Here is a 14,769-nt window from a genome sequence, read left to right on the forward strand (position 1 = left end):
AATGGGTGACATCACTATGAATTAAATAGACTATGGAAGTTATCAGTAATCTGTTATACTGCTGGAGTACATTCACAGCACAAGGATAAACACAAACGTACACCACTGTCTTTGAATAAAAGAGTGAATTTAAGGTAGGCATCACCATCCTCATGAATATTTAAAAGCTGGTGGATCGACTTTTCAGACCAGACGAAGAAATCCCTGAGGAAACTCGCGCATACGCAGAGCCATTCTTAAATGTTATGCCTTAATTCCACCATCTTGCCATTTATTTAGACTGCTCATTTTCCCTGAGCTGTTCATCGAGGTGTTTTCCATCTGCTGTCAGCCTCAATCCATGTGACGGCAGCGTGAGTCTGTTTTCCCTTGACTAGAAAAAAGGGCACCACTGTTTTACGACACGACACACAATAAAAAAGTCATCATGAGTGAGAATGCAGCACACTAACAGTCTGATTTCTCTCATTTTCAGGATTTTTTTCCAAACACACTAGCCCTCACATTACAAGCTTGCTAATAGCTCCCCCTGGGACCTCATAGGAAAGAAAAATATGAAAGATAACAGAATGGAAGAAGAGAGTGATGACCAGTTTAAGGCCAAATTTTCAAGGAGGGGTAAGATACTTCGGAGTCTCTGCACTGGACACGTCAGAGGCTATGGAAGATAAATCCTTAAAACCAGTATTTGATAGAACAGGCAAAGAAGTGGAAAAATCTGAAAAAAAAATCACCCCACCATGTGACTGAACCCTAAGATGACATGTAGCTTTTAAATTTGATGACAAAAAATATGATCATATCTCTAATCCAGCACAAGAGAGGCCACAGTCTCTGGTGGAAGTGAAAGTGGAAGTCAGTCACATGCCATTTAGTTTCAGATTTGGGAGAATAATTTGCCAACAAGCCGCTGTGAGCAGCATGAGCAACAACCACAGACGCTGAGTGCTGAAATGTGGTATTTGTAGTTCCTGTGATGGCTTCGAACACACGCAAAATCAACAGCAGCACCTCAAAAAAGTCATAGACAGCCAAGACAATCTACAAGTGTCCAGATTCTGTTAGATCCACATCACTGACAGGCTTATTATGACAGAATCATAGCTAACACAGTCCTAACCTTCACCACTGACCCAAAGACTTATCATATTGTGTGTACAGCACATGGAAACACAAAAACAGCAGGAATGGCAATGTTCATGAATTCTAGTTTTGTTGACTTTTGTGCTGACAGGATTAAGGATCAGACTGTTCAATCTTCACGGATTTGATTAGCTTTGAAACAAGTCTCTTTTTAACAGATAATATCATTATTCCCAGTCACATTCTGCACTTCCTCTTTGCTGAGTTTAGACAACAGCCAGCTCTTGGTTTCACCAGAGATGCATTAGTTTAAACCCAGCCTGTTTAAGCTTCATCTCTAAATTAGATTGGAGTTTGTGCTCAATTAACACTTAAGCCCGGTTGGATCGGTTAAGCTTGGTCCTGTTTGCGTTTCCACAGCCAACCGTGCCGCCTCGTGGTAGGCCACGTGTAAGCCGGATGCTGATAGCTGCATCGGTAACATAATAGCGTGACACCATAGCAGCGTTACACAGTGTACCCCGCTAATAAATCCAACAAAGAAGATTGACGCAGTAAACAAAGAGCAACGATGAGAGACATTCAGAAATTTGTCTTCTCTGTGACTGGCATGTGGCTCTTTGTTACAAAGTGCAATTTCACAGAAGGCTGTGTGCCCCCAGGAGAAATACAGCCGCTATCGCACGGTAACTGAAGATTTTTTCAACCAATCAACGGTCTGCAGTGTTGTAGCTCCACCTTCAAGATCAGACTGGTTTAGTATGGCACCCCACCTTGTCTCAGTTATAGTCTGTCCCTGGATTAGCCTGTGGAAATGCTGTAAAATGCCTGGTGGGAACAGGGCTTTAAAGGTTTGCAGCTACTGAAATTATTTCAACAGATTGCAAATCTGGGATCTAGGCATCTTATTGTCTTGTTCTTTGTAAAAAGAAAAAAAAGGCCCATTAGACCAAATAAAAGTCCAGAAAAGTGTCTAGTTTTAAGGTTTTGAAAGCTGAAGCTGACTTTAAAATGGTTTTATAAGAGTAAGAAAAATCTGCCATATCTTCTCTGCCAAACAGCTTGTTCAGCTGCTGCTATTGACTCTTGTTTTGAGACCAGCAGAGGAGGAGGTGCCACTTCTGTTGTGGTTGTTCTTCCACACACGCAACTGAGGCACCTGTTTGTTTAATGCTTACATGGTTAAACTGTCGACATGTCTCATTTCTGCAAATCATCCGATCCATCAGACAAGAGTCAATGGCAGAATAAGGTGACAGGTTTAGTTTCAATCTCCTGTTTGGTGTCGATTTCACACCTTAACTGAAGAAACAGCTTACTGAGCTGGTGCAACAGGCACAAGTTTTGTTTCAAAATGAATTCAACATTTTTCTTGAAGGTTGAACCTGATCATACATCAAACGAACAGGTTCATTGCTGATTCCGATTTTGGCAGAAGTCTCTCCAAAGATCCAAAATTACCCTTAAAAGAGATTGAAACTATGACCAAGTTCGCTGTAATGATGCAAATAAATGGAGGGAAAGCAATGGTAGAAGACATATCTCTGTGGGGATCTTTTCTGTAATGATGTGTGACACTCAAGATAATGATCAATCCTTTCAGTGGAAAAGAGAAGCACTTTCAAGGGACGTACTTTGATCAGGCAGCCATCACAGGAAGGTTTGTATCCAGTTGAAACAGTTTTTACTGGAGCAGTCCCAAAATGATTTTGAACTTTCCAGTCATTCAGACGCCAGACTTTGGGATTCGATAGCTGTTTATCCGTTGAGAAGGTAGTCAGGTCAAAACATGGTCAGGCCTTGGACAGTCTTTGCCTTGGTTAGCCGTTGCTAAGCCATCACAGTGAGGCATTGCTAGCACTCTGTCACTCAAAAGTATACTCCAAATGTTTTCCTGAAACCAGTGAGTGATTGACGGTCTTCCATGGCAAACTAAAGCTGCATAGCCCAAAGCTTGAGCTCCTCCGGCGCTCCATGGGTGGCTGCGGGAGCAATTAGTTAGCCATGCAGAGCTAAACACCCTGGCAGAACTTCAAAACCTCAGCAGTGGATGCAAAAAGAAATAAAAAATTGAAAGGCATTCCGAGGAGATTGTAGATCAGAATCTAAATGAGAAACTTGAAACAACCAAAATGAGATGTGGTCAGTCCACTCTGTTTCAGTTCTCCATGAAACAACCGTGGTTTGGACGAAACAGAAACTTGCAGTAATGTTTCTTCCTCATATTGCACTGAGGGTTTGCATATTCAAACCTTGATCCCAGCAGTATTTCCTGGTGAATCAGAGCGGTTTTGAGATGAATGCTTTGTCCTTTGTGTTGCCAAGGGATGATTTCAGCTGAGTAGTCTGTGCAACACTTTATTAAAACTCATCAAACCAGCTCTATACAGCTGCACAAGACAAGCAAGTGGAGAAACCTAAGGATCGAATTCAGCCAGGAGAGGTTTGACCTCCACTCAAAGGGATCAGGCCTAGGCATGGACTGCCTGTCAACAGGCATTCAGAGGGCAGATGAAGTGTCAGAGTGGTGGGAGCAGAGAGGCCACCAGTCCAATAATGGATGAATAGAAAAGTGACCGAGTAAGAATTTTGCTGGAATGTGGAAGATTTGAAGAAGTGGTGATGATGCAGTGCTGCTCAGCGAATATGAGACTGTGCTTAATTGTTCGGACACAAATGCAGCTCATTGTGATCAAGAATGTGAATCCTCAGCCTGCAGTTGGCTCTGACTCAGCCATTACCAGAAAAATCAGCAGTCAGGGGATGCCATTTTTGCACCCGATGTCCTCTATCAATGCAAACCCAGAGGGCAAAACACATCCAACAAGAAAGCATCATAAATCACCATTTCAGACCAGTTTCAACCCTCCGTACAAACCTCACGCCGTGTGCCAACGCTCAGAGAATGAAAACACATTGTTGGAGCTTTTTCAGCCTCTGTGAGATGGTTTGTCTCTTTGGTGACAGATGCATACACTTTTATTCAAAGGCAGTGTTTCTGAGCCTTTGTTTTGAAAGGCACTGCCATAAAATGAAGTGATGTCCACCAGCTGACTATTTAGAGCTCTGGGACAGACATGGTTCAGGGTTTCACGTTGAGTTTGGGCAGTTCTAAAGCATAAAGCTCTGGGTTTAGATCAATGAAAGAACACTGTTGCCAAAGTGTTAAGAAATACTTGAAACCAAGCAATCAATAATAGATGGAAAAAGCAAAAATATGCCTTTGAGTTTCAAGTCAGGTTTTTAAATTGGCGGTTACAGGTCCTGTTCAGTACTCAAAGATGATGGTAGGGTGCATTGCAGGTTCAGATCTTAGTTTTAGATTCAAGGAGAACTCACTCTGACCCCTTGTCGCTGAGTTTCTTCGTCTATGAAGTGAAGTTAATCGGTATTTAACAAAGAATAAGCTCTGGGCGGAATACTCCAGAGCCAATTCAGTGCTCCACTTCTGAATTTTGTGCTTTAATTTACATATTTATTGTAGGGTTGTCTTTTGTACTGTCAGTTTCCTAGTTTTGTTGATTTGTATGCATGGTAAGGGCCATCTTAGGAGAGGCTCAGCATATTAGTAGAGCTATCAAAGCTGATAGTTAAAGCTATGTAAATCAACAATAAATAAGACATAAACTAGTGAAAAAATACAGTAAACAGAGTATTTGATTAAATTGGCGAATTGTATTTGCTATGTCTTGCCCCTTTCAGACTCTTTCAGACTCTTTCAGACTACCTTTATGTTACGCTCAATATGTGCATATTTTTTTCTAAGTTTCTCTTCCTATATTATTCTATTCTACTCTATAAATTCTTACGGTAAGGTTCTTCACTGCAAACTTTCTTGCTTTCTTGCTTTAAATCTGTAAGTTTCCCTGTTGTGGGACAAATAAAAGTGTATCTTAAAGCAAACTACTTGAATTTCCCTCCGGGGATTAATAAAGTATGACTTATCTTATCTTATCTTATCTTATATGGTTTAAGACATGGTTTAACGTAACGTATCCTAAAATCTTGTGTCTAACAGGTTCATACTGTACTGTTCTAAACCATGCGCTTATCCTATTGTATTGTATCTTACAGTATTGTATATTATGAAATATTGCATGTATTCCATATCATATGGTACTTTGCTTTATATTAAGTGCACTACAGTATCAAATCATATCATACCTGACAGTATAGGACCATACTGTATCACGTTTTATCGCATCGTACAATATCACATGATACCGTCTACAATTTCATTCAGCAGACGCTTTTGTCCAAAGTGATGTACACCACAAGCAAGAATTAAGAAAAAAGAAAAACCTTGGTGTGACAAAGTGATTCAAGTTATTAGACTGCAGGTGCTGCCATCAAGTACCAGAAGAAGTGTTTTTTTTCATTTGAAATAACGTAGTCACAGCTAACCATAATTAAAAATCAACATCAACAAAATCATCCATCTTTCAACAAACATATCAAGTTGTTTTGCAAATTCACTGAGTCTTTATGTATAATTCTATGTAGCTTTTTACATCAACAAACCCATCAGATTACAAATGCCAGGCACCTATTTCTGTCACAAACCTTCTTTGGATGATACTCATTCTTCACCAGTTTAAAAAAATATGCTTGATGAATATCAACATCTTATTCCTTTTTCTATCCCATTCATCATCTCAGAGATTTCCAAGTTTCCTCTTAAAACTCACCGGGATAACCCTTATCCAAAGTTATATAAATACATAATGTATCTATAAACCAGACTAGAGACTCAAAACAGAACTGAGGATCACTGCATTGGTTAGTTTTTTTGCTTTTAGAGTTTGTGAGTGGTTTTACATCAGAGGAGCAAATATAAAGTGAGCAGAGAGTTGTGCAGTCAAGTAATAGTCATAAATGTCATTGTGAATCTGTAATAACGAGTATCCTGTGACAAACATAACCAGAGAAAGGATCAGGGTTTTTTTTCACCAGGGTCTCTGGATCTGCTGATCTGGTCTGCGTTTGCTGTTCACACAGGACGCAAAATAGCAGAATATACAATGTGAAGAGTGGTAGCTCAGCATTTTTCCAAAGATTTTTTTGCCTTTGCCTTTCTGAATTAGTTCATTTTAGTTAATCAAGCTTTTCGTTTTTGTGGAACCCTGCAGCCTCACCACCCATCCTGACCTCTTCTGATCTCCACACATCCTCATGCGTTCATTTACACCTGCATTTAGAGCCATCCACTAGTCACATCTAATCCCAAGCTTGCACACCAGCCTCTACCCTGTGCAACAGCTCCTGGATGTTTACCTGTATGCATGCATGCAGGGTGCGAGTATGTGCAAACATTCTGTAGGCATTCATACATACCAATGAGCAGCGGTTCTGAGGCTATTTATAGAGTGGCTATATTAGCTCACCATATGTGTCAGCTGCTGCTCTCAAAATGGCCTCAGACAGAACAAGCAACAGCAGGAGGACTAGGTGGGAAAGTAGGTAGAACAAATGAAAGTGCCTTACAGAAGGCATGTGTTGGTGTGTGTGTGCCAGCTGTGGGTGTGTGAGAAAGGCCAGAAGCTGCAGGGCATTTCTGTTGTCAAACAGGTCCACAAAATATACATGTAGGCAAATGTGGAAAGGGAGCCGGAGTCGCTAATAACCCAACAAACACATGCACACACACGCAGCACACCGACTAGTAAAGCCTGTTCGGCACAGAGGAGCCTCTGAGTCACACTCGCTTGTCAAAGTTGTGTCTCACAGACAGCAGAGAGCAAATCCCTCCATGTGTGTGTGTGTGTGTGTGTGAGGGAGAGATGAAGGACAAGAGCATGACTGATAGAAGGAGAAAGCCTCAACAGCGGCAAGGGGAAGTCAAACTTGTGTCCTTCCACACTGATTTTCTGTGTGTGTGTGTGTAGAGGGGAAGGAGATATTTGTGGATTCCTGCAGCGGGCACACAGGCAGAGGTGGGTGTAGAGGAGAGTGGAGGGAAATCTCTACCTCAACAAAACAAAGCAGCGTCTCACTACCTCAGACTCCAGCCATCTCTTTCCCTCTCCACATCTATCGCTCTCCTTCTATCCCTCTTTCTTTCTCTCTTTTCACATTTCAACTCACTTGATGAAGCATCGAGCTCCCTCGAATGTATATCCTTCCTCCCATCCTGTTGGTAAATCTGTGAGGACAGAGGAGGAGGGGGAGAGAGAACACACAAATGTGATATATAAGCAGCTGTGCAGAGATATGAAGCTTTCAGTGCACACGCACACACACCTGCACAGCAATGCAGTGTCTGGATTACAAATAGCTCAATTGGTTTGTGCTCTTTAATACATTCCGCCCCCTCCCCAATAAGCAGCGCAGATATTCAAGGATTACTCAATCATCCTGCCTCAGCCTCCAGCTGTGTGAGCACTGATCTGCAGCCTGCAATGTAAAGATGCCCTCCCACCCTCTTCCTCTCGCGGCAGATGTGTGTTTTATTTTGGAATATCGGCTTTACACCGACGCACCACACGCGCTGCATTGTTCCAGAGGCAGCTCGGTGCGGATACGGGCTCTGAATGTGCTCTGAAATGCAGCGTTTCTGCAGCGATTGGGCGGATTTCAGCGGAGATGTGTCAAATGTCACCGCAGGGATTTGGCTGAAATCGGCACACGCCTACGTGACGGAACTTTTAAAAAGTGTGTCGCAAAGTGTCCAGGTGGAGCGAGTAGTGGGGAGGCAGGGGAGGGGAGACGCCGTGCGTAATGGTCCGCCAGTGGAGAGCAGACAGGGGAGCGGAGCAAAAGGAGGCTGTTGCTTTTGCTGCAGAGAGAAGAAATCTCCCCCTCATCGTCTTCCACGGCTCTCCCCGCAACTTGTCGCCCCTTTTTTTCCTCCGCCGTGACGCGCAGATAACCTTTCCCAGGCGAAGCGTGCGTGCGAGTGTGTGCGTGTGTTTTCGCAGGAAACGCAGTAAAAAGAAACATTGTCAAAATGTTTACCTGGAGTTTTTCTGTGGCCAGTGATCACAGCCTCTCCAGTAACAGGATGCAGCCAGGTTGTACTCTTTGCTTCTTCGCTGTTGGTGGAAGAAAACGGGGGAAAGGTGAACAGAGAAGCCGAAAAAGACAAACAGGAAAAAAATGCGTCGTAGAAATAAGCAGTGCGTATCCATAAATCCACATGTCCGCGTGATATTTACTTAATGAAGAATATGCGTCCATCCCGCGTCACCCCATAACTCCAAGAAGAGGGAAGGCAGGAGAGCCAGTCCGGCTTCGGGTCCGCCGCCATGTCTAGCTGAGAGCTTCTCTGCTCTGGTTACTACACACAGGGCTGGAGTGCGCGGCGCCGTGCCAGGCGCGCGACGGACACCACGTGCGCGCCTATTGGAGAAGGGAGCGCGCGGAGAGGAGAGTAAAAGACACAAGGAATGATTTTCTGCCAAGTTAAGGGAGGCGGTGGAGTGTTTTATTTTGGCAGACGTGCTTACGAGTGTGTGACTAAATTGGCTCGAAAGAAAGTTCACTATTAGTGTGATTCCTGCACGCGCTGCCAGAGCTGCTTACAGCTCAGCTGTGAGTTTATAACATGTCAATCAGCCAACCAATCAATAGCCATGCTGCACGAAACAGATCCCAAATAATCTCTGAACACACACGAACTGGATGTTTCGACATGAAAATGATCAGGATGCTAAAGGAAAAAATGAATTTTCAAAACCCACAGAAAGTGATCAAATTTTAAAACACTTTTTTTTCATAATGAGACTCAAACAAAAAAGTTTCTTTTTTTTGTTTGACAGATTTGGCACCATTCTGCATTGTAAACTTTAAGTTTTATTCCACTGAAGAATAGCAGTTAAACTGCTTTATGTTTCAGATTCAAACACTTGATGCTGTCAGCTGATCCCGACTCATCAAGCAGCATTTGGATGCTGGGAAACATGGCCCCAGGTCCAACAAGTGTCACAGGCTAGAGGCTGTTTGCTATTCCAAGAAAAGAGAAGCTCTGAGGGGTGCAAATTTGCACTTTTTCTTTTCAAAGGACCAAGGCATGAAAAGCTAAAGTTCTGCCCAGACAGTGAATCACTCACATGAAAAAAAAAAAAAAAAAACTTGATCAGGCTGATCACATCTTTTGGAGATCAGTATTTCAAGCTTGGTTCTGCAGACATGAAGGCAATTTCATTAGAGAAACAGACTATGATCATCGTGAACTACAACATCTGTCATAAAGTGGTTTCAGAAGATGAGTAGAGTTTGATGTCTGGGAAAAAGTAGCCTACTCTTCTTTGACATTTCCAAGGCTGAAACATGAGACATTAAAAGAAGAGTGTATCCACAAATGCATGTGCAGTTTTCATGAGGGAGTGTTTGTTTATGCATGCATGCTTTTCTTCCTTCTTTGGGCATAGATACACTCTATATATGTGCTGTGTATACAGTGCAGATTTCATACATGATACATGCACACACAGCTTCTCCTCTTTTACTTTCTAACCATCTTTCATCCATAATCACTTATCCATTTATTATTCATAAAACTGAGCTGAAGATGAGTTAAAAACATCATAAAGAAAAACGATGATGACATTTAAGGCCTTATGTGCTGTTTACAGAGTAAAAATAGATAGGAAAAAAGTTCAGATGTAGTACCATCACCTTCCCCCAGGGGAGCCTGGATTCTTTACCATAGTGGTGCTCTAAAAAACTCTCAGTGAACTGCACCTTTATGAAAGCAAACAATGGAACACAGCTGACATCCCTGGCTCACTTAAAGTTGATAAACATTAAGTCAACTGTTTGAAGGTCCCTTAACAGCCGTTACATCATCTAAATCTCAGCATCCTTAAAAGCACCTCTAAAACTTAATGTATTTTGCTGTTGCGTTTGTCTCATTTTCTTCTTATACTTTTAAAAACCCTGGATGTACTTTTTGTAAAATAAACTGTGGCTGAATTTTGAGAAACTATATACCATCTGTGGATTGACATGCACCTGAAAAGAAAAAATCCCTGCAGAACTCATTTCAGGGTTTTTGTATCCTCAGTAACCAGCCTGAGAGGTATGAAATGTGGTGGAGGCACAAAGAAAACAGCGAATAATAGATGCTATTCATAAAAAGGCTGAAGGAGATGTAGTCATTATTTGTAAAATGGTGACGAATCTATACACCTGCAGACCTGTACATGTTTAACATAAAGATCAGAGTGTGATTAATGATAAACCAAAAGATACAAAAGTACATCTGCAACCCTTCCTGAGTCCATGTTGGGTGCAAGAATGTATATGTTGTGTTTTCTTACCATACTGAACTCCTTAGCCTGGCAACATGTTTTGTAATTTAAAGAGGAATTTGGGCCTCATTTGCCTCCTTCATGACCTGATTTGAGGCTCCTGGATCACGAATGGTAAATAATGGAGAGAAAAAAAGAAGTCAAGATAACTTTGTGGTATTATTCCCTCAGATTGTTTTCTACAGTTGTTTTTGCTCCGTGATAGAACAAATGCCAGAGCTTATAATGTTTGTCTTCTGTAGTCACATTTGATCACATGAGAATCCTTACCCCAAACTTTAAAGTGATTCTCTGGGATGGAACAAGTTGGGTCCTATCACAAGGTTTAGGGCAGAAATTACCCCTACAGCAGTGTTTTTGTGCAGCAGAAGCCCAGGGAGCACGCACCGAACATCCCCTCCCTGCTCCTCTGCCGGTTTCCTCTGCACTCAGACGGGGCCATATTTTACTTGACCAAAACCACAAATAAACGGACTCCCACCAAAAAAATCTGATATTGGTCTGCATTCACGCTTTATTTAGAGAATTTTCAGCGCGCTACTTTCACACAAAAACACCGCTAAATAAGGCTCTAGTTCTCATCGTGTCTCTTCGTCCTGGCAGACTACCTGCGTTTGTTTATATCTGGCACGCCGCGCGCTGACTGATACACTAAGCGGTGAGCGCCTTGTAGCCAGCTGTGGCTCTGCAGCGAAGGTAGCGCCGTTTTACGACACGATGAGAACTAGAGCCTTATTTAGTGGTGTTTTTGTGTGAAAGTAACGCGCTGAAAATTCTCTAAATAAAGCGTGAATGCAGACCGATATCAGATTTTTTCGGTGGGAGTCTGTTAAATATTTAAGTAAAATATGGCCCCGTCTGAGTGCAGAGGAAACCAGCTGACGAGCAGGGAGGGGGTGTTCGGTGCATGCGCCCTGGGCTTCTGCTTCACAAAAACACTGCTGTAGGGGTAATTTCTGCCCTAAACCTTGTGATAGGACCCAACTTGTTCCATCCCGGAGTGTCACTTTAAGAGTGCGGTGCGAGTGTCAAGTAAAAAATCAGTCTGAACTGTCTTTATAGCCCTGTTTCCACCAAGCAGTCCGGTATAGACTAGTACAGTTTGGTACGGGTTGGATCAGTTAAGCTTGGTTCTGTTTTCGTTCCCACAGCCAAATGTGCCCTTCTAGTAGGAGGTATGTGAGCCGGATGTTGATAGCTGCTAATAAATCCAAGAAGACAAAGGGGGCACAGTAAACAAAGAGAAATAATGGAAGACACTCAGCAATTTGCCTTCTTTGTGATTTCCATGTAGCACAAATCAAGCTTTGTTTCTTTATTACCGCAATCACAGGAGCAGTGACAATCAACGGACTGCAGCATTTCTAGCTCCACCTTCTGGGGTCGGATTGATATGTCTGGCACCCAAACAGAAGGGTACAAAAAAGTGAGATGGTACAGGTCGGTAATCTGGGGGCCTGTCCCAGTTTTAGTCAAAGGAAACACCACAAAATACATGTCGTACCAAGACAAACGAAACTGAACCTCTTGGTGGAAATGTGGCTCTAATGTGTGTTCTTCCATGAGTTTAAAAGCAGATATAAAAGCCATACTCTGCGCCCTCTGCACCACCTTTGATGGCGTCTTTGCTGATGGCACGCTCACTGTTCAGTGTTTCTTGATTTGCTACAGAGCAAAACTGTTACTGAAAGCATCTGACTACATTACGTCATGTTTCTCCTCTTTCAGTTTCCTCTGCTCCTCTGTTCCTCGCATGTTGCTCTACTGATACTGACATCCCTCTTAAAAGTGATCAGAGGAGGATCAATGTTCTTTTTAATCAAGGAAATGCAGCTCCAATCTCTTCAGCAGTCTCCATCTATATTTGTCCATATTAAGTGTATCTGCAGTCAGAGGCAGAGCTGTCTAATTAGAAAGCGCTCTGCAGCAGTCAATCACAAATATCCTTCAAAAGCACTGATGCTTTAATCCTAAAATCCCACTTTTCTGCAGCAAAGCTCTTCTGAGAGCTAATGAAGCGCTAATGTTCAGTAATGAGGGGCTCCTTCAGGACCCTCCGCCCCCTCCCCTTCCCGCCTGTCTCAGATGACAGGGAGCTTATTTTGGAGATGAGTATTCGCTCAAATATTGATCAGCTGGCTGGTTCTGCTGCCGTCAAATCAGAGCTTCTCACGGGAGGTCGCACGCAAAGCTCAACAGGCTGGAAATCCCCCCTAACACCCCCCCAACACCCAAACAAACCAGCCCCCCTACTCATTTCCACCACACACACGCCAGCTAATTAGGCCTGGCTGGACAAAGCACACACACGTTGTTAAGTCTCTCCCCGAGGTCAGGAATAGCTCACATAGTGAACACACACGCAGACACACCCTGTTAAACCCCCTCCTCAGACACACACACGCTCAGAGGTCAAATGGCCTTCCAGAGTGGGGAGGAGGAGGAGGAGGGAGAGGATCTCCTCCTACAGTTCAGTCAATGCCAAATACTGTAAAAGTTGCACAAGGCGTCACCTCCACCCCTCTGGACCCCCACCCGCCTGCTACAGACACCCTCCTCTGTCTTCAGCTCTGCAGGCAGAGGAGGCCAAAGACATTTCACTCAGAAACTATGTGAACATTTTTTAACCTCTTAAGACCCGAGCTTTTGTGCGGTGTGCATTTTTAAATTAACCTTCCTATATGGGATAAGTCAGACCTAATAAGTATAACAACAAAACTTGGTTTTTGTACCAAAAGTTTGATTATTTTTGAGTCCTCTTTTATGCTGCTTTTTATTGGTGTTATTGAACTTAAATATGTTGCTTGTCACTAAAAAAGGTGTAATGTTGTGATTTCACCAAAAGATGATGTGTCCCCCAATGTGGCCAATTGGTCAAAGTTTAAAAAAATGAAGTGTCATGGGTCTGAGAGGCAGAAATGTTATGTCCACACATGTAGACGCTGGGTCTAAAAGGTTAAGTTGACCTGAACATTTAGTTACAATAAAACTTTTTTTTTTTTTCCTTGAGGCTGTAATCATGTTTATTTTTTTTAGATAGTTTTGTAAGTGGTTTCTGGGTCATCTGCACCTCAAGTGGACACTCAAGGAACTGCAGTTTTCAGCACTACTGTACTGGCTGCACTTCTTCAGATAGGAGCTCACTGTTTGGACTTTACAGAGGTATCACAATACACAACTCTGGAGAGTTTACTCTACATAAATTCAAGGGAAGCATTTGAGGTTGTATGTGACTCTTTTTTTTTTTTTTGCAATCTAACAGGAAAGGTTACAGGACACAACACACACACTACCACACCTGACTAAAAACTATAAAGACTGATATCGACGAATGTCTTGGTCAGTGTATATCTTTTTTTTGCAGATGCAACATGAAGCATTCTGGTTTCTGTTCAACATTGGCAGTACTCTGAAAATGACAGATCCATCCTTTGCTTGTGTATGTTGGATATGCAAATATGAAGTAATAAAGTAACTTTTAAATGTAAGACATCCTTTGTTGCATTGTATGTGCAGGACAAATAAAACAAGTTGAAATCTGCATGATAGGGCTCTAATGCAACAACAGGTTTGTCTCTGTGGTCTTCTGTGTGTGTGTGTGTGTGTGTGTGTGTGTGTGTGTATGTGTGTGTGTGTGTGTGTGTGTGTGTGTGTGTGTGTGTGTGTGTGTGTGTGTGTGTGTGTGTGTGTGTGTGTGTGTGTGTGTGCAAGTGCCCCTCAGGAGCCCTTCATAAAGCCGTCTAATTACAGGGTCTTTGTGTTAAAGGAGGCAGGTCTTTAGCCGATTAGCGAGCCGATCGGTGCAGACGGGATTGTCAGAGCGTCGTCACGTTATGGAGGTCAGTGAGGGACAAACAGTATCAGGGTGTCATGTTCGACAGCAGTTATGTTGTCAGGTCTAAACCTCTATAAGTGTCTGGAAATCTGTGTGTGTGTATGTGTTTGGGGGGGCAAAACTAAAGGACAAAACTAATTACCTTGAGTGTTTTCTACCTACAGTTGCAAATCTTGTTTGTTCTAATCCTTTACAGTCACCATGTCCAAACATTATCTAGTTTTAATTGTACATGTGTCTCCTAGATGGCAAGTTGATTCAGTACATTTGAGTGAAATTCAACAATGTTCTTAAAGCTACAGTGATTCATAACTGCTAAGGAGTGCGCCAACTTTATTGAACTTTTTAATTCAAATGTTTGTTGGTTTGTTTTTTTCAGCCAAATTAAAAGTAGAATTAGACAAGAAAGCAAAAAAAGCACAAAATTAAAATATACAACAGAATATGTGCTGGACCTTCAACAAACAAAACTCACAAACAACTAGAAAAGCACTCAGAAAGCGCAGACCTCCGCCAAACATATTGTGATTGTCACACAACACTTTATTCCTACTTTAATGTTATACTCCCTTTCAGCAGACTGTCTGCTAATTTGTTTCC

General features: G+C 42.4%; 1 protein-coding gene across 4 annotated transcripts in view; it reads right to left on the minus strand.

Annotated features, from left to right (window-relative positions):
* LOC141810783 (pleckstrin homology domain-containing family A member 5-like) overlaps positions 1 to 8,377 on the minus strand; it is a 252,612-nt gene extending 244,235 nt beyond the window's left edge. For all 4 annotated transcript variants that reach the window (XM_074698593.1, XM_074698598.1, XM_074698596.1 and 1 more), the window contains exons 1-3: positions 8,238 to 8,377; positions 8,038 to 8,114; positions 7,168 to 7,225 (exon numbers count right to left, since the gene is read on the minus strand). In XM_074698593.1, the coding sequence (XP_074554694.1) occupies positions 7,168 to 7,225; positions 8,038 to 8,114; positions 8,238 to 8,329 (227 nt within the window). In that variant the 5' untranslated portion in view covers positions 8,330 to 8,377. The remainder of the gene's footprint in view (positions 1 to 7,167; positions 7,226 to 8,037; positions 8,115 to 8,237) is intronic.
* Between the last annotated feature and the right edge of the window lie 6,392 nt (positions 8,378 to 14,769).

The sequence above is a fragment of the Halichoeres trimaculatus genome, unplaced genomic scaffold (genome assembly GCF_033239565.1).
Source record: "Halichoeres trimaculatus isolate MK-OKI-2021-1 unplaced genomic scaffold, fHalTri1.1 fHalTri1_scaffold_21, whole genome shotgun sequence".
NCBI classification, from domain to species: domain Eukaryota; kingdom Metazoa; phylum Chordata; class Actinopteri; order Labriformes; family Labridae; genus Halichoeres; species Halichoeres trimaculatus.